This window comes from Lissotriton helveticus, chromosome 7, assembly GCF_964261635.1.
Source record: "Lissotriton helveticus chromosome 7, aLisHel1.1, whole genome shotgun sequence".
NCBI lineage: Eukaryota > Metazoa > Chordata > Amphibia > Caudata > Salamandridae > Lissotriton > Lissotriton helveticus.
In genome coordinates, this window is record NC_136068.1 from 22,551,011 (window position 1) to 22,572,053 (window position 21,043).

The following is a 21,043-nucleotide window of genomic DNA, read 5'->3' on the forward strand; positions in this document are numbered from 1 at the left end:
TTCTTTGAAGGAGGTCCTTTTGCGGGTACGGATGAGTTGGTGGTGTCTGCGGATGGCGCTCTTGTATGCTGTGTTGCTGTCCGGTGTCTGTTCATGGTGCCACTTCTTATCGAACCTACAGCAGGCCTGTGTGGATGCTTGGAGGTCGGCGGTGAACCAGATGGCTTTTCTCTCGGTGCATCTGTTCGAGGGCTTCTTGATTGGGGCAAGAGTGTTGGCGCAGTTGTTGATCCATTGCCTGAGGTTGAGGGTGATAGAGTCGATGTCGGTAGTGTCCATAGGTGGGTTTCGGGCGAGGGTGGTGGCTAGCTGGTCTGCGTGACTTTGCTCCAGCTGCGGTGGGGGGCCCGTTGTGTGTGGTGATGAATGGTGGGCTTCTCAAAGGTGAAGTGGACGCAGCGGTGGTCGGTCCAGTGGAGTTCGGTGGTATGGCTGAAGGTGACGTGGTTGCTGGCTGAGAAGATGGGGTCAAGCGTGTGTCCGGCGGAGTGGGTGGGAGTAGTGACAAGCTGTTTGAGTCCGAGGTCGGTGAGGTTGGCGAGCAGGGTGGTGGAGCTGCTGTCGTTAGCGTTCTCGAGGTGGAAGTACAGGTCTCCTAGGAGGATGTAGTCCATGGACGCAAGGGTGTGCATGCTGACAAAGTCGGTGATGGAGTCGCTGAACCGTGGCCGGGGGTCGGGTGGTCTGTAGATGAGGGTTCCTCAGAGGGTGGTGTTGGGGTCAATGTGGATCTGGAAGTGCAGGTGTTTGGCAGTGAGAAGCGTGTTGTCGGAGCTGGTAGAGATTCTGAGGGTGTTTCTGTGGACAATGGCAATTTCTCCTCCTGTTCCGTTGGTGCGGTCCCTGCGGGTGATCTTGTAGCCGTCGCGGATGGCTATGGCGATGTCGGGAGTAAGCATGGGCGTAAAATCCGTTCCGTTCGCGGATTTTGCCGATTTTCGGTAAATTCGCAATCCGCGAACTCTCGCGAACTTGCCGAAAATTCGTAAAATCCGTGCGAAGCGGATTTTTTGCTTGGTCGCACTTGCCAACTAGAATACTATACAATTTCGCGGGAGTAAACACTTGCGAACACGTAGATGCGGCGGGCAGCGACAATCTCGCAATTGCGAGATTGCAAAATTTGCAATTTCGCACAAGAAATCTACCAGCAGGCAGCATAAACCTTGAAAATTATGATTTTTATCAGAATAACTCCTCAGGTTGACATTTGCCTGCACTTTTTCTTTGCAAGGAGTCCATTTTGGGGGGTGGGGGTGGGAGGAAGTGCCCCACAGTCTCCAACTTCCTGTTCCTGTCCACCAGGCTCCTCCCAGTGCTTTCTTCATGTGCTGGTCACTTTGATTTGGATCTTGACCTGGAAGGATTACTTTTTGTGGATGCTGCTGGATATTTAGATTTTTGCAAAACTGAAAGCACTCAGCAGGTGCAAAAGTTCAATCTTATCATTAGTAACCATTCCCTGTAGTGCTTCCTGAGGGGCCCCTTCAGAGTTCATTTGCCTACTTGCAACTATTCTATGACCCTGCTCTGACCCTCACAGCAGGCTCAGAGAATAGCTACAAGTATACAACAAAGGTCCTGTTAAAAAAATTTCACTGCAACAGAAAGCAATTACAGACAAAACTGAAAGCACTCAGCAGGTGCAAAAGTTCAATCTTATCATTAGTAACCATTCCCTGTAGTGCTTCCTGAGGGGCCCCTTCAGAGTTCAGTTGCCTACTTGCAACTATAGGCCACAAAGGTCCTGTGAAAAAAAAATTGCACTGCAACAGAAAGCAAATTACAGATAAGGAAGCAGGTGCCAGCCAGACTGGAAGTTTAAATTCAGTGACACATTAATCAACCCCAAATTAATTCATGTCAGTTGAAGCAGGGCAGGTGTGCTTGCTTTTTTTCACCCCCATAATCTACAGTGATAAACCAACCAGAGGGTGGCAGTGATGTACCAGAGGGTGGCATGGGTGTACCAGAGGGTGGCAGTGGTGAAACAGATGTGCTGTGAACCTGTGATGATGAACCAGATGTAGAAACAACATAGTCGCGGCCGTTGCGAGCCGACAAGCAAGTTTGCAATTGCGAACTGGCGCAGAACCCTCGCGAACTGGCAGAAATCCTTGCGAACACAAAAAAAAAAGAAAATCCGCAAATTCGCGAGAGTTCGCGGATTTCGCGGATTGCGAATCCGTAAATACGCAAGTTCGCGGATTGCCAATTTGCAAAATCCGCCCATGCTTAGTCGGGAGCCGAGGAGGTGTTCATACCATAAAGATGTATGTACATATAACAGACATGTAGCCAATCACAGGCTGCAGCAGTGGTGGAAGTGGGAGAAAAAAGTAGGGGAACTATGGACGGAGAATCAGAGGGCGGGAATAACCTGTGGATTGGGTCAGTGGACGCAGTCAGAGGTATACCAGAAACAGCAAAAAATCCCAATTTTTAAATATTGTTAGCCATTTCACTAACCGGTTACAGCTTATTACATTATTTAATGTAACCAATGTATACACATGTTAAGGTTTAATATGAATTATTGACATTAAAATACATTCACAAAGATGAACACGTTTCCAATCACAGAATCTCCCAAATAGCTCTAAAAGTGGAATTGCGAGCCATTTGTCTCTCAGCCATGGCTTCTCTGTCTTCAGCACTCCTCCTCCCTTTTTCCACAAGAGCAGTTCAAGCATAAATAGCTAAATATTCTAGTTTCCAGATTGTTTCCACATAATTATGGCTCTGCCATACTTGCCACATAATACATCATCTGCTGCATAATCTGGCGATTTTAAATAATACATTGATTATAGCTAAATCGGATCAAAAGTTACTAAAAAATGTGACTTGTGCTACTGTGAATTGGAGGGCCCTTTGTGAAGGTTGACTGGTCACATTTTGCCCTGTGAAGTTGTAAGTTCCACTGATTCTAATAAGGAAAAATCTAATACCAGTGTAGGGTGTCAGAGCACTTTACATCACACAAATTACTCAGAGACAATCAATCATAAGTGTGTAAATCACTGAATATGAAATGTTACATAAGACAAAGGACTACAAGGTGTAGGAGACACACAACAAACATTCTAGTAGGCAGCATAGTATAATAGTGATTGGTCTGGAGAAACACAAACTAAGAATTTAAAACATAATACCATGGTTGGGGTATCTTTTTAATAATCATAATTGATTTCTACCCAAATGAACCCTTTTTTGCTACATTTGGATAATCAAAGACCGGGGGAAATAAACATAAGGCTCTAATTTTTACCTTGGAGTTTGCCTGCAGCTCTTACATGACTGTTAATAGCTCAATGTTCTATGTTAGGATTTTAACTTATTAACTGCAAGTAACAATAGGGTCTTTCTGACAAAAGCAGTAACTCACTGACCTATTTACATTATGTGCACTTTGTGATCTGCATGGTACAGCTTCTTAGCAGCAGGCACATTAACCCTCTGTGCTTCATTTCCGTGACACAAAATTACTACTAGGCAAAACACCATGGGGCATATTACCAAGACAGGTAATAAGATTATCGCCGCTTTAGTGGCGATAATTGGCTTGATACTATGCTCTATGGAATTCCAATTGAAACCCATGTTAAATGGGAAGGACAGCTAACAGGGGCTTCAATTGGAATTCCATAGAGCACATTATAAAGCCCATTATCGCTGCTTTTATCGCCTGTCTTGCTAATATGCCCCCAACTCTCTCTACAAAAAATTAACTGGAGTTATCATGACATTTGAATTGTTCCTGAAAATTGTTGGATGCCAGGAAGGAGGCAGCAAGTGCTTTTAAAACCATATTATACTTACAAACATGACGTCAACACCTGAAGTTAGGTCTACCTGTAAGACTGGAGGTGAACGTCATGGGTTGTGGTGGACAGGCCTTCAAGGTTAATTCACACTTGCCACCACTAGGGGCACCTGCTGTTGCTAAGACCGCCCCCCCCCTGAAAAAAAACAGCCTCTACACCATCCAGCCTACCGGGTGATTGCCCGGTGCCCAGAATCACCAGTCCATCCCTGGTGGCGCCTAACTACATCAAAGACCGTTTGAAGCTATATGTGCCTAGACGATGCCTCCGTTCATCTGAGTCAAGCCTGTTAGCCTGCCCGCGCTTTAAAAGAGCCACCTTGGAGTGCGGGCCTTCTCAGTTGTGATTCCCCAGCTCTGGAACAAGCTACTGGACAGTGTGCATGGGGTAGCCACCTTACTCCTGTTCAGGAGGAAACTTAAGACCATCTTGTTCACTGAGGCATTTGGATAAGCTCACCCAAATCTTGCGGAGCGCAGCAGGAATAAGGGATTCCCGGGTTCTTGGTCTATGCTGCAAGCGCTTAGAGACCTTTTGGTGATTTGGCGCTCTACAAATATAAATTAACATAACATAACAAGGATTTTCTGAATTCTCTGTGGTGTAGAACATTAAAATTTGCTTGGGCTGGTAGCACAATTAGGGGGAGGTGCACAAAAGTCGAGCTACTCACAAGCGTGATCAAGTGGACTAGAAAAATATGAATCATTTTGATTTTATCTTCAAAATGGTTCGCTAAGGAGTCACTAAGTGTTTGTGAAATTGTGAAGCATTTATTTCTTGGGAGCATGCTTCAAAATGTATAAAAGTATTAAGGACATTAAAAAGGGCTTTGGAAGAGTGTTTGGCCTTTGCAATTTGGTTTGATATAAGAAATGTACATGCTATCTTGAAGCTGAGATGGTATAGGTTTAAGGATACTTTATAAGCCATCGTCTTTCTAACCTCTCACAGGAGGCTTTCTCTTGTAATTCTTCAAGTACCAAGGTGCCTGGGGTGTATGCATCCGATTGTGGTATGGTTTGAGAGGGGATATTTTATTAAATGCCGACTCCTAAGCTCTGTCGTAGTCAGAAAGTGCTTGATCTATATCGAAGTCATTTGGCGGGACACTAAACTTCAGCACCTTAGCCACAGAATATGGGGTGGTTTTCCACCACTGTCTGGACATATTTTTATAACATGTATTTGTTTTTCCTGTCACAATATACTTAGGAATCTGAAAACAGATGAGTGACTGCTCTGTCCAGAGTAAAGTGGGGTGTTTTGATGTCATGTCTGGAATCAACAACACTGCGTGTTCAAGATTCCAGGGATGACTGTTTAGACCCAGTGTCTCCGGGCAGTATGGTAGTCTGCGCAAGCTCTTTCTGCGCAAGCTCCGTTTATGTCATGTGACGTAGGAACGTCAAAACGTACAGCGGCCATATTTTGGGAACAAGATTAAGGTCTTTGTGTACGCGTGACATCAGAACGTATCACGCAAGCGCCAAAACGTGCGGCGGCCATATAAAGTGAATTATTTCAATCACCACTTGTGTGCATCTCCTTAAATACCATATAAAGATTGGGGTGGTTTGCAAATTAATGGTGAGAAGTTAGTAAAAATAAGGTCCAGAGTATGAGCTGCCACATTAGTTGCTCTGTTAACTTGTTGGAACAGACCAAGTGTGGCTAGTTTGGAAAATAGTTGACAAGTCTCAGAGGAATCTTACCCACGGTAACTGAAGCCTCCCAACAAGAGGAACTGTTGTGTTGCAAGCACATCGGGCACAGTATATTCCAGTAGGCTTTGACTGAACAATTTTTTGGGTCCAGTCGGATGGTAGACTAAAGCGCCTTTCCAGCTTACTTTGGGAGAGAGTTGAGGTTGAATATGCATACTTCTGACCAATCTCCCAAAGCAGCATCAATGATAACTCCTTATGTTTACAGGAAACGAAGCAGCAGAAGTGTGGAGTGAAAGGCTACGTATAAACAAGGTATTAGTAGTAGTAGGTTAGTACTGTTATGCTTTCATAACTTTGGCAAGCGTTTGTAGAGTTTTTGAATTTGAATCAATTGGATGTTATGTATGTGGTTGCATATAGTTAGTATTTGTTAAACATCTACTTTATGGATTGTGTTTGCTAATTTGAAAGTATAATGAGCTTCTCCCTGTTAAAGATATTTGTAGAGTGCTTTCTCTATAGACAGGTCTTCCAATGGCTCTAACATTTTGTTGAGTTAGTTGAATTCATCGAATTGGATGGCCGGGGGCCCAGTGTTTGTCTGCAAGAGTAGTTTAACAGGAAAGTACAATTCTGTGAATCAATGTTGTGCATTTGACCGTGTGACATGTTGCAATGCATTGTATTTGGATGGTTCTAAGATGTAAGTTGACCTGGTCTGGGGGCGTTGCTGTTGAGTTGAAGCATCTTGAAAGAATAAGGCTTTGTTGGGGTCTCTAAATTGTGTTCAGATTCAGAAAGGGAATTATAATCATTGTAGGAAAGATGTTCAATAATGAATATTGTTCAGTGGGAGATGCTGTTCGATGTCCAAAGTTAGCTGAAGTGTGTATGTCTAGTTCATTCTGCATTGGTGGTTTTGTGGTGTCTGGTATTTGTGGTGTAGATCATGATTAGCTGCACTAAATGGCAGACCTTAGGCACCTTGGCGGCTGTAGAGGAAGGATGAGAAGTACAAAGTGATTAGACCAAGAAAGGAGAGTGTTCACACACACATGAACAAGGAAGTGTGCATCATATGAGCGAGGACGTGCGTGTGATGAAAGAATATGGAGTTGTCTGGGGATTAAAATTGGAAGATATTCTAGTAGTTTGATACGATCCCCAAAGAATAGGACACAAGACATCTTGTACACGTTTCCAGTATATTCCCTCACCTTGTAGTGTTAATTCAATTTTAGCATTCAGATTTACCAGAACGCTGTTTCCTTTATGAATTGGGAAGTCTGGGCTTTGGTTATTGTGTCTTTAATCTGTTAACACATTAATTTCACCTGCTGATAAAAATGCAACTTGGATATTTTTGAGTCAACAGTATCCTTGGTTATGTAGGAATCCTCTCACACATGCAGGGTGAGTCTGGGCTCAGAGACGGAACCAAAATGAGATGTTTGTGGGTCTTTAACTAAGACCAGGATGAGGTTCTACTCTGTGCTCAACTCTCGTGCCCGCCAGGTGACCAGGGGTGAGGTATGGCTGCTCTCCCTCTGTATCTAGTCACCTGGTGACCAGAGGTGGAGTATTGCGTCTCTCTTTCTTCATCTAGTCACCTGGTGACCAGGGGTGAGGTATGGCTGCTCTCTCTTCATCTAGTCACTTGGTGACCAGGGGTGTTGTATGGCTGCTCTCCCTCTATATCTAGTCGCCTGGTGACCAGGGGTGTTGTATGGCTGCTCTCCCTCTATATCTAGTCGCCTGGTGACCAGGGGTGTTGTATGGCTGCTCTCCCTCTATATCTAGTCGCCTGGTGACCAGAGGTGGGGTATGGCTGCTGCTCTCTCTTCATCTAGTCACCTGGTAACCAGAGGTGGGGTATGGCTGCTCTCTCTTCATCTAGTCACCTGGTGACCAGAGATGGGGTATGGCTGCTCTCTCTTCATCTAGTCACCTGGTGACCAGGGGTGGGGTATGGCTGCTCTCTCTTCATCTAGTCACCTGGTGACCAGAGGTGGGGTATGGCTGCTCTCTGTTCATCTAGTCATCTGGTGACCAGAGGTGGGGTATGGCTGCTCTCTCTTCATCTAGTCACCTGGTGACCATGGGTGGGGTATGGCTGTTCTCTCTTCATCTAGTCACCTGGTGACAAGAAGTGGGGTATGGCTGTTCTCTCTTCATCTAGTCATCTGGTGACCAGAGATGGGGTATGGCTGCTCTCTCTTCATCTAGTCACCTGGTGACCAGAGGTGGGGTATGGCTGCTCTCGCTTCATCTAGTCACCTGGTGACCAATTCTCATTGTTTTTTTCACAGGTGCAGTCCCCTGATGCAGACCGCACTTACATGGTAAGACAAATGTAAAGCATCTCTCAGCACAGAATGATGTTTGTGATTGCTTAGATAAATGTTATTTTTTGACACCTCCTAAATTAGGTCACCTCTGTAAGTGTATTGCAATCCAGTGGGAGGTTAATAAGGCCTGGGTTTTCGATTACTCTGTTATGGCTATCTCAGCTTACAAAACAGAATCTTATGAACTGATATGCTGATGTGCTGGGATAGTCTCCTTATAGATTGTATTATAGTTTTAGCACATGTCATTTCGTGGTTGTAAAGATGTGCTTGTGGCTACAATGTATTTTAATTAACTCTCCAAAGGCCTTTTGGTGCTGTGGGAATAAAAAGAGGGACTGTTAGTAGGAAGAGCTAAATATTACCAGGCCTGAATTAGGATCTTTGGAAACTAATAAATAAATGGCACCAAGTGTGTGCTCAGAGGTGAGCTGTTCCACAAAATGACAACCTTAACTGAGAAGCATCCGGTCTTACAGTTGGATCTGTGGAGAAGTAGAGTGTTGACTGTACACTTAGAGGTGTTGTGTTCTATGAGACAACCTGCTCAAACTCCAACATCGCCACCGCAACACCCGACGCCTTCACCAAGACTACACTAACAAACAAGGCGGAGGCCTTGCAATCATCTTCAAGGAAACCATCAAATGCTTTGCCACCAAAGCATTTTCAGTACAACCATGTTAAATACAAATTGTGTGTTTTCTTTTAATGGGATACATTGGAGACACAACAAATTTACGAACTGCCAAACTAAGAATGATCTCGGAAATCTTTAGGAGTATTCCATAAGTCTCCAATTTAACCAGAAAATATTATGTTGATTTTCCATGAATTTCTAGTCTGGAATGGAATTCGAGCTTCGCTGGAAAACCCATAAAAAACTCACCGGAAAAAATAGGCATCCCAAAGAACCGAGGTGTGTGTGTGTTATAATCTTTATATGCATCATATTCATTTATATGTTCTTTTAAATAAACCAGGACTTCTGTATGTTCACTGCATACTTACACTGAATTGATAAAGTTTTCACAATGTTTACGTGGACCCGGCACCTTTAAGAAAAAGACGATCACATGACCAGAGAGTTGAAGTTGAAATAGAAGTAGTACCTCACAAACACGCAAACGATCGGTACTGTTTACCGCGAGGAAACTATGGCTAAATGTAAGGATCACGGAGAACGATAGGGTATCGCCACCCTCGTTGTTCCTCGCTCGACTTAACTAAAGAAGTAATAACCTCTTCCGCGCTTTATCCCGCAAGATTACAGAAAAGAGCTGCCGCCGGCAAAAACTACTTCAAAGCCCGGGCAACAGTCACTGTGAATAATACCGGGTAAGCCTTTAATCACTACTGATGAGCAAATAGGTTCTTCTAAAAAAGGTTACCGGACTAATGACGGCATCATGGTTTGTTTTCAGGAACTGGGGCTATGCACTTTAAAAAGGTTAGTTGGAAACGCACATTCATTTTATGGGAGTTATCTCGACAACTACACGCATTTAACCTCCGTTTTCCCTCCACTCAGACTATTGCCATCGGATCACGTTTACAAAGGTCAGTCCTCGTAAAAACTGTCGATTTCGGTTGTCTTTAAGTTGGTTAATGTCAATATGTGAGTAAAGTCCTGTGTATATATAAATGTCTCCTTTATGTTTAGAATCGGGTCACCTCATCATACGACTTCTATATTGGGAATTGCACCCTGTTAGGAAAAAGGTAGGCGGACTATAGTTGGCCGGTGGTGGCATATTGTTGCTTCTGAACCAGATATATCTGAATAGGTGATTAAAACCTTGTCTCTTGCTTTTTTAGATTTAGATGGTCCTGAGGAGAACTCCGCAATTAGGGAGTTCGAAACGCGTTGACTGTAGGTGGCTTAGTGTCATTAATTAGGATTAGAAGGACGTTGTTGCGAAAAATTGAGAATAGTTGTTCCAACTGTACATTTGTATTTAACATGGTTGTACTGAAAAGGGAATTAAGGTACATCAAGTGTTAAGAAACGTTCGTTTTGACACAAGGCCATATTTCTTTGTTTCATTTTGTGTGTGAGGATTGTATGATTGTGGAATGAATGTATCAGATTGTAAATACAGAGAGGATGAATTGTAAATATGTATAGTTATATTTTGTCATTTCTATAGATTGTATTCAATTTTACACTTTTGTATATGCACAAAAAAGGTTTTTTTCTCAAAAAAATGTAAAAGAATTAAAAACTAGTGGAACAAATAAACCATTAAACTAGTGACGTTATACGAAACAGAGCAGTGTGTTTTATTCATATGGATGTTAGTTGACTGTAGAGAATAAGATACAGTATTGGCATTTGTTTTGTTTACTTTATTATTCCTGGCTTAGCCTTACTGTGGTAGGAGCCAAGACCCTGTTTTGTTAAACAAACAATGATAAAAGGCACCACAGAACCATGGCAGCTTTCTGTAATGCCATCTCCAAGTTCATCGCTCCCCTAGCCATCGACTTCTTGCACACTGTCCTATTTTGTGATGTTGTATTCTTATTTCAGGTTGTGTTTCTTTAAGAAGCTTGGTCATAGTCGCATGCCATTACATGCGACATGTTTCCTTTCAACAGAACTCTACATTCCACATGCTAGTAGAACTTACATGTTACTGTTATAGAAATCAGTTGTAGCTGTACTCTGTAACCTGTGGATGGATGACCATGCTGCTAATAAATACATTACAACTTTATAATCTTTTCCATGATTATTCAACAAAATATGGCGACGAGGGAAATCACCACTAAGCAGCATGGATTTCAGTGGTGTTGAACTCACTATTTTCTCATTTTGCTGAAATTCTGGTATGTACTTTTCTTCATTTATTTTAATTCATGTACATTGATTGTACCTGCGGCTGAAATTGAATATATTTATGTGCTATGATCGCACCTGCGGCTGATACAGCGTTAATTACAAGTTTATTTTCTATTTTTACAAGTACCATTATTTTGGTCAAATTCAGCGTTTTAATTTCAACTCATTTTCTGATGCTATCACCTCAACTATATTGAAAGCGGCACTCGTTTAACATTTCGAGCAATTTTTCAAGCTATTTACCTGTTTTAAAGCCGGAATCTTGAAAGTAAACATTTCCCGATGCTCGAGCGCTGTTGACTCTTTCAGCGCATGCGCCGTGGTTCTGTGACGCATCACGTTTCATCACGCTACTACGCAGCTTTCTCTTACTCTGCTTGGCGCTTCCATAGCAACGCTGCAACGCTACTAACCCGACAATCATTTCCTTAACGTTTTCATACATTTACAAGCTTCGTTTTTCAACGCGATTTCACTCAACGCGTTCAAGTAAGTGTCAGACCAAGTCAAGTTCAGTTAAAAAATTTAAAAAAAAAAAAAAAAAAAAAATTCATTTTGAGACTTTGGATTAATTGAAATACAGTATAGAAGATACATGACTTTCCATTATATGTTTTTCTTCAATTGAAAATTTATTCTGTTCTACAGAGTAAGGACATACAAATACATTTTACATTTTATTGTACAGAATTTCAGCATTGAACTACATTTTATTTATATAATTTTCCTCCATCTACATTTCATAATATAATTTTTCAAGTTACTTACTTACAACATGCAATTCGATCCTCCTGCTAAATTTTTACAACTAAAAGGAGATCCACCCATGCCATGGACTAAGTGGAAAGAAGAATTCATGAATTATATGAAAGCCATTGATGGTGAAAGAATGGGCTCAGAAAGAAAAAAAAGTATCCTTTTACATTGCCTAGGTTCAGAAGGTCAAGTTATTTTCAGATCTCTACCACAAATTACCTCTTCAAGTGATGGTAGTGGGGATTCTATGAATGTCTATACTGAAGCTTTAGCGAGACTTGAGAAAAGATTTAAACCAACTGTCAGCATTGCTCTAAATCGTTTCAAATTTTATACTAGGAAACAAAAAGAAGACGAAACGTTTGATGACTTTTTAACCTCTTTAAGATCGTTAAGTTTACATTGCAATTTTGGCATGATGACAGATGAAATGATTCGAGACCAGATTATTGTACATGTTAAATGCAAAAAGATACAGGATAAACTTTGGGTCATGGGTGATCCCAATCTCACAGAAACAATTGCAATTGCTAAAGCACAAGAGCAATCTGACTTATGGATGAAAACTATTAGAAATGATTCCGAAAAGAAGGTTCCTGAGGAAGAAGTCTGCGTTATCAAAAATAGACAGGATAACAAATTTGTGGCTAACCAATCTTTATCTAAATATGTGCCTTCCAGATTTAAGACTAATTTTACACAAAAGTCCAATGAATATACTAATATGCAAGGAATGTGTTTTAGATGTGGAAACAAATCTCATTATGCTTCCTTTCCAGGTTGTCCAGCACTTAAAAAAGAATGTAATTTTTGTAAAAGAATTGGTCATTTTGGGAACATGTGTAGGGACAGAAGATTTCAATCTCATAATAAGGGTTCTGTTTCTTCTGTAGCAGAAGTGAATGCTGATGAAATTTGTAACCTTGAATCACATTCTTCTGGTTTTGTAGTATCCATCATTGATGAACAGGCTTTGTTTCACCTTAAAGCACCTGATTGCATATTCAACATTGGCAATGTTGAATTGTCCCTCATGGTAGATTCAGGTTCACCTTGGACTATCATCACCCAAGAGTATTTCAACCAGATTCTAGCTAATTATTTAATGTTGAATGAAATGAATGAACCTGATATTTTTGCAAAAAATTTCTCTGGTACAAGAATTGACATTATTGGTTTTTTTCATGTAACGATTCAATTTAGAAATAGGAAAGCTGACATAAAATTATATATTTCTCTCAAGGGCGTTAATGTTTTAGGATGGTGGGATCAGTGGCAATTAGGAATTTTGATTAATCCACGTGCCAAAGATCCCATTTCTCTATGTGATGACAATCTCATGGGTACTGTTTCATTAATTGAACCATCCAATATTGCTACTACTTATACTGAAAAAGCTGATAATCTAGTAAAGTCTTTTAGCTCAGTTTTTTGTGAGAAACTAGGAATGCTCAAACATTTTTCACATACTATTGTCCTCAAGAGGAACCATACACCAATTTCACAAAAGCTTAGAGGTGTACCTATCAACATCAGGGAGGAACTTAAAAGTATGTTGAAAGAGTTACTAGATGAGGGCATTATTGAACCAATCGAATCCTCCGAATGGGTTTCGCCCATAGTTCTAGTAAGAAAACAGGACAAAAAATTAAGGCTATGTGTAGATTTAAGAGCACTAAATGCTAATATCGTTATTGACTGTCATCCCTTACCCAATATAAACGAGCTAGTGTCTATGTTAGATGGTGCAAAAATATTTTCTACATTAGATTTGAGATCGGCTTATCACCAGATCCCTTTAACAGAAACATCTAGGAAACTTACAGCTTTCATTACACCTCAAGGTTTATTCCAATATGTACGTATGCCGTTTGGGTTAGCATCGGCTGCATCCGTTTTCCAAAGGACAATGTTCCATATTTTCAGAGATTTGGATGGGTACGTCAAATGCTTTCAGGACGACATCCTAGTATTTTCAAAAAATGTGAATGAACACGAATCTCATTTGCAAGAGGTTTGCAGAAGATTAGAATCAAATGGGCTAACACTTAAAGCACATAAGTGTACATTATTTCAAGAATCTGTGGAGTACTTAGGACACACATTGTCAGGTGAGGGTGTTGTTCCTAAAAAATCAAATGTAGATGCCATTATTAAGGCTCCTGCTCCAATAAATAAGGATCAGTTGCTATCATTTGCTGGAATGTGCGAATATTACAGTAAATTTGTAGTAAACTTTGCAACTAAGATGGAACCCCTGAGGAAATTATTAAGGCAAGGTGAGGAATTCAAGTGGTCTACTACACAACAACAAGCTTTTGATACCATCAAAAATGATATTATAAGTTCCCCTACCCTTAAGCCTTTCCGCATAAACAAGGAATGTGTAATTACGGTTGATGCAAGTTTGTATGGTTTGGGCAGTGTTTTATCACAGAAAGAGGGTGATAATGAGTGGGTTGTAGCGTTTGCATCCAGAACTCTCAATGAGTGTGAGAGAAAATATGCAGTGATAGAAAGGGAACTTCTTGCTTGTGTTTGGGCGATTGAGCACTTCAGATTGTATGTCTGGGGTTCTAAGTTTGTCCTTAGGACAGATCACAAACCACTGGTCAACATTTTATCAGTTGGTGGTGGATGGAACTCAACAGCCAGGATATCCAGACTTTCCTCTAGACTACAAGAATACAATTTTGTCACTTGCTATGTACCTGGGAAGAAGAATGTTATGGCTGACTGTCTATCGCGTTTACCGTGTCAACAAGATGTAGTGGGCACTTTACATGAAGGAGATTTTGTGGTTACAATTCAGGATGTTTTACAAGATTCTTTTCAGGATATTTCTGAATCGTTGTGGTTGGAGTGTGTACAGAAGGATGATAAATGGGAGGAACTCAAAAATTATATCAATGGGGGTTGGCCTAGCAAGGACAAAATTAGAGCAGAACTTTTGCCTTTCTATAATGTGGAAGAAGAATTGGAACTAGAGTCTGGTTTTATTTTTAAGTCAGGCAAGTGTGTCCCTCCAGAAGGTATGCAGGATGTTATACTCAAGGTGGCACACAGGACCCATCCAGGAATCTCATCTATGAAAAGACTAGTTAGATCGTATTTTTGGTGGCCTGGAATTGACCGATTCATTGATAAGATTGTCAGAGAATGTCAGGATTGTGCATCCAGTGATAGGATGATGAAAACCATTACTCCACCCCTCAAGATGGTTAAGTGGCCATTAGAACCCTGGGAAAAAGTTGCATTTGATATTTCTGGGCCTTTTCACATGTTACCAGAATCTTCAAAGTATGCTTTGGTCATGATAGACTACCATTCTAAGTGGCCGGAGGTTAAATTTGTACCCAAAGCTTCCACAGAAGCTGTGATTGGTTTTTTCAAGGACATTTTTACTAGAGAAGGTTGTCCATCAGTAATGGTGTCTGATAATGGGGTGCAATTGACCTCTATAGATATGTCCACTTTTCTTAAAGAATGTAATATTGTCCACAGATTGACATCGTTGTACGAACCACACGAAAATGGGCAAGTAGAGAGGTTTAATCGAGTGTTAAAAAATTTCATTGTGGAGTCTGTCAAATTTGGAAGAAATTGGGTAAGTGCTTTGCGAGAAAGGTTGTGGACGTATCGTATCACACCCCACTCTACCACAGAGGTGAGTCCTTTTAAACTGTTTAAAGGTCGAAATCCAGCTTCCACTGTTCTACCTTGGTGGTTAAAAGAAAAGTATAACAAGGGGGCTTTGGATAATAAGGAAAATATTGTTGAAGTGGCTAAACGTGTGGAATGTAAACAGTTGAGAACCAAATCATGGTATGATAAGAAATGGAATACCAAACGTTTAATTTTCCAAGAGGGTGAATGGGTCAGAATTCTTAAACCTGGTCTTTTGCCCAAAGGATCCAGTAAATTTACCGATCCAATCAAAATTAAAAAAGTGTTTACCAACAGTGTCATGACCCAAGACGGTAAAATTTGGAATATGTGTAGGTTAGCCAAAAGTACTAAACCTTATAATGTTTCCAATAGTTTAGCTGATAAACATGTTGATGCTGACACAGATGACTCTATAGCTCATAGGGTCAAGGGTGGAAAACGGGTCGTCAACTTACCTAAGAGATTTTCTGACTGAATGTAATTCTATAATTTTAATTTACTTTATTTGTTATTCAACATTGTACATATTTGTTCTTCTCCTTTTCCTTTTGTTTTGAAAAGGGAAGATGTTGTATTCTTATTTCAGGTTGTGTTTCTTTAAGAAGCTTGGTCATAGTCGCATGCCATTACATGCGACATGTTTCCTTTCAACAGAACTCTACATTCCACATGCTAGTAGAACTTACATGTTACTGTTATAGAAATCAGTTGTAGCTGTACTCTGTAACCTGTGGATGGATGACCATGCTGCTAATAAATACATTACAACTTTATAATCTTTTCCATGATTATTCAACATGTGACCTCAATTTCTACATCGATAATCCCAACAACGCTAATTTCACCATCCTCCAGGGGAAACTGAACAACATCAGCCTCACCCAACTGGTCACTGAACCCATGCACAAAGCTGAGCACATACTCAATCCCGTCCCCACCTCCAGAAACAGAGTCAAATCCAGCCACATCACAGAACTCACCTGGTCCGACCATGCCATCATTCACTTCAACATCTTCGGTGCTCAGCACACCATCAACAAGCATCACAGCTACAACCGCTTCTGGAGCACGGTAACAGAGACACAGTGGATTTAGACCCTCAGTGATACCCAACCTGATGCCTCATCAGAATTAGATCAGGCCACCCAGAACTTCTCTGCATGGATCACCAAATGCATCAAGAGTCGCCCAGTCAAAACTAGAAAAAACAAAAATCCTCAAAACTAGCCAACTGGTACACCCCAGAGCTCAGAACCACCAATCGCAACTGCTTCCGACTCGAGAAATGATGGCACTCCACCAGAAACCCCTCCAACTGAGCCGCTCACAAAGCAGCCATCAGCAATTACCACCTGAGCATCAAGGAAGCCACGAGAAAAGCCATCACAACCAGCATCAATACAGCAACTAACCACACAAAATAACTATTCAAAATAGTCAAGAAATTCTGTAACCCAGCAGCCACATATAACACAATTCACCCCTCTCGAGAACTCAGCTACACCCTCCCGGACTACCACAGCAAGATCGCCACCATCCATAACAACTTTGAACCCCCAACCCACTATGCTCAACCTCAACAGCCTCGGCAAACCAGCACACACCAGCCGAACAATCACCAAATGGTTTCCACTGACCACACAGACCACCACGGCAATCATGTCATTCATCCACTCTGGGGCACCCACTGACCCCTGCTGCAACTGGCTTTTCATCCTCAGAACCAATCAAATCAGCAGGGAACTCACCATCATCACCACAGCAGCTTTCCTGGACAGATGGAAAAACGCAAAGGGCAGACCCCCCTAAAGAAACCCCCCTCTGACCCCAGCAAACTCAAATATTATTGACCAATCTCCTTGCTCCCTTACCCTTACAAGGTACTCGAGAAGGCGATCAACTAAAAGCACACCGGACACCTGGAACAAAACCACCTGCTTGACGCCTCCCAATCGGCATTAGAGCCAACTACAGATCAGAGACTGCGCTGATCGCAACCACAGACAACATCAGAACCCTCCTTAACAATGGGAAGATTTAGCTCTCATCCTGCTCGACCTCTTGGCTACGTTCAACACCATATCCCACCACACCCTCATCAACAGACTCTACATCAGCATACAGCAAAACGCCCTCAAGCAGATTGCCTCATTCCTTACAGGATGCCCACAGAGCGTCTGGTTGCCTCCCTTCACCTCCGAAACCAAGAACATCGTATGCGGCATTTCCCCAAGGATCATCCCTCAGCCTCACCTTGTTCAACCCTTACATGAGCCCCCTCGCAGACATTACCAGATCGCAGGGTCTCAAAGTATTTGCCTAGGCAGACACTGCTCAACTTATCCTCCTGCTCACCGAAGACCCCTTCACCACCAGAACAAACATCTGCAACGCCATGACCAATGTAGCCAACTGGATGAAAGCCAGTTGCCCCAAACCCAACTCTGACAAGACAGAAGTGCAGATCTTTGGGAAAAGCACATCCATATGGAACCACAGCTGATGGGGAGCAGAACCAGTCCTAAACCCATGCCAAAAGACTATGCATACAATTTAGGCAGCATCCTTGACACTGAAATGACCAAGTCAGCGCTGAGGCCTCCTCCTGCTTTCACACCCTCTGCACGCTCTGCACAATCTTCAGATGGATTCCAGTCAACATCCGAAAGAGCCTCACTCAGGGCCTCATCATTAGCCACCTTGACTACGGCAACACACTTTAGGCCGGATTCTCTACCACGCTCCTCAGGTGACTCCAGGCCATACAGAATGCTGCAGCCAGACTTATCCTGAACCTTCCCAATTGGACTCAAATCACCCCCATCTCAGCAACCTCCACTGGCTCCCCATCCACAAGACATGCTAGTTCAAGATCTTCACGCAGACCTTCAAAGCCCTACATGGTCAAGGACCGTCCTACATCAACCACGACTTTATTTCCTTCTAACCGCAAGACACTTGCGCTCCCGCTCATTAGCCTTGCACCCACTGAACGCATCCTCCACAGCTGCAACAGATGCTGTTCCTTCACCTACATTGCCACCAAGACCTAGATCGACTTGCCCCTCCACCTCCAAACTGCACGCTCCCTGGCAGACTTCAGAAAGAAACTCTAGAAAATTGCGATTACCAAACTTGCAAATGGAAAGCCTTTTCTGATGCATCAAAGGCTTTCCATTCACAACTTAGGTAATCACAATTTTTTGCAATTACCTAAATTGCGAATTCATTTAGAGGGAATCACAATTTGTGATTCTCTAAATGTGATGCTCAAGCCTTTCCTAAATGCAAACTGTGCATTTAGGAAACGCTAATTATCATGAACTTGACGTTTATTGGTAATATGTGCATTCTTTGAAAAATACACAAAAGTGCATTTTTCAATGTGGCATGTGGCGCACACAGATGCCCTTAGAGCATGTGTGTGCACCACATGTGCACACTTACCTTTTGGCGGGGGGGGGGGGCATCAGGTGGGCCTTAGGCCCACTGGCACCCTTGGGATGGCATTTTCAATTTGCAAATGCATTCCCATTCATTCCTATGGGCCTATAGGCCAAGGGAAAGGAATGGAGTCACATTACCTAATAGTGATTCACAATTTGCAAATCACTATTAGGTAATTGTAGGAAAGTAAGATCTGTTTCTTATATTTACCCCCACTTTTTGCTTGATGTGATGCTGTTTTTGAGTATTCTGACTGGGATCCTTCTAATCAGGACCAACGTCTAATTACTTTCTCTTTAAACTGTTGTTTTATGAAGTTAGGTGCACCCCAGATTGGATCCTGGGGTACCCTTGTCAGTCCCTAGTATAGGGATCCCAGGTAACCAGGGCCTAGATACCCCAGAGGTCTCCCATGGGATTCAGCATTCATTATGCCACCCATTAGAGACCATTTAAAATGGAGCTACAGGCCTGCAATTGCAGCCTGTGTACGTTAGTGCATGCACCACTTACTAAAGATATAGGTTTACTATATCTAAGGGTCACTGCACTCAAAACCTAAAAGTCACCCCTATAGCAGCCCTTTGCAACCCTGAGGGCAGGGTGCTTGGTTCTAAGTGAGAGGGTGCTACTGCATGACACCCCTGCAGCCTACGGAGTCCATTCTCCCGGATAGTAACTGAAGCAGCCATATACTATATAGAGGGGCACCGCGTAATCACGCAATGACCATCTCAAAAACTGCTACAACTAATCCTATCATGTTTGGTATGGTATGGGAGGTATGATTCCAAGTACTGGAAGAGCCCTCCGTTAGGCTCTCAGTGTTCCCGGTACCAGCCTCCTAGCTCTGGACAGCACAAAATGGTTGCTGCCGACCAGAGACACATTTCAGCCCTCTTGCTGCTGAGTAGGGGAAGGCAGAACAATAAGCATCCTATAACAAGGAGGTGTGACCACCTCCCAGCCAGGATTTAGTGTATTAGGGCTGGGTGGGAGCACTTGCCAGAGCCTGAAAGTCTGCATGAGGGGCACATTTGGTGATCCTGTGCATAGTCCAGTTCAACCCAGTCATGGGAGCAGTTGGCGCTTGCTCTGGAGTGAAACTGGAGAAAGGGCATGTGAGTAACCTCCCCCCTGTTCAGACCCTCCCATGGGAGGATCCCCTGAATCTTTCCAAAGGTTTCCCTAGGGTACTTAAGGGCTTACCTGGGTGAAGGTCCCTAGATTCATTGTGGGATAAGATTGAGAACTGAAACCACTGCACTTCTACCGTCTGGGCACTCTGGACTTTGCTAGAGTTCATTTGGGCCTGAATTCATCTCCTTTCCAGTCTGCTGCATTGTCTGTGCCTGTGCACCATACAGTAACCTTCCAAGGCCTGTGAAGCAAAAAGGACAACTGAAGTAATCTCCCATGGAGGCAGGCAGGCACAGCAACTAAGTTGACCGGTCTGCAGATCTCAAGATTCTCCGGACTCCAGGAGCTCTGCAACACAGGTGGTAGATTTCCTCAGCTCCCGAGGCCTTCTCTACACTCTTACCGAGTTTGAGGCCAGTAGTCCTTGTGGGGTTGCAATAACCAAACCCCTGGGTTCCATGTCCCCTCTGCAGTTGCAAAGGCTTGTTGACATCTTTGAAAAAAGAACTTCGAGCTCCAAATAGACCCAACCTCGAGCACCTCCAGTGACCAGAATCTTCCGCCACACCATATCCTGTGCATCATGACCTGCCTCTTTGGGTAAGCTGCTTGAGGTCCTCTTGCGACTCCTGTGCCTTTTGCCTGTGGGTCCATTTGAGGGTCACCTTTCTTTTGTCTCCCCTGATTTCTTATGACCTACCCTGAGTCTCCTGCTTGTGGTGAGTCTCCTGGACCTTGCAGGTCCCAACCGTGCACTTTTTGACTTCCTGCATGAGTTGCATTTGCCAAGGCTTGTTGCTACTCACGCTGGACTCTGACCCCTCAGCACTTGAGATCCTTTGTGGGACAGCTCATATCCAGGTCCTGGTTGTCCTCAGCATCGCCTGGTCCTCGCTTCTGCAGAGCCAAGCTCACAGTCACCCTTCCTGAAGCACCCGACATCGGAGGGCATCAGTCTTCTAAGTCTTCTGGTCACGCCGAGTGAAACAGACACTGTCCCCTCTGCTTTCAGGTTCTTCTCTTCAAGAATCCACATTTGTATTCCTCCAGACACTTTCTCCTCTTCCAGCGGCAGCACTTTCCTGAAGTCCTCCATTGGCTACGACGGCGGTTTCCGACACCAATTCACATCTATGCACTCAGCTTCCCATCGGATAGGTAACTCGGGTACCATGGTTTCTACCGATGGGTGGCTCTCCAACGCGGTTTCTTCAGGGTCCACTGGAAAGGGTCCCTAATCTTTCAAAATCCAACGGCGACTTGCACATAGACTTGGACGTAGCCCGCATCGTGTTCACACACTGCAAACGGACTCCGTGGGGTCCCTTTCTATAAACCTTG

At 43.0% G+C, this 21,043-nt stretch overlaps 1 protein-coding gene across 1 annotated transcript in view; it reads left to right on the top strand.

Annotated features, from left to right (window-relative positions):
* LOC144768894 (cell adhesion molecule CEACAM6-like) overlaps positions 1 to 10,393 on the top strand; it is an 88,319-nt gene extending 77,926 nt beyond the window's left edge. Inside the window, exons 5-6 of the mRNA XM_078652908.1 lie at positions 7,807 to 7,839; positions 10,379 to 10,393. Of these exons, the coding sequence (XP_078509034.1) occupies positions 7,807 to 7,839; positions 10,379 to 10,393 (48 nt within the window). The remainder of the gene's footprint in view (positions 1 to 7,806; positions 7,840 to 10,378) is intronic.
* Positions 10,394 to 21,043: the final 10,650 nt, after the last annotated feature.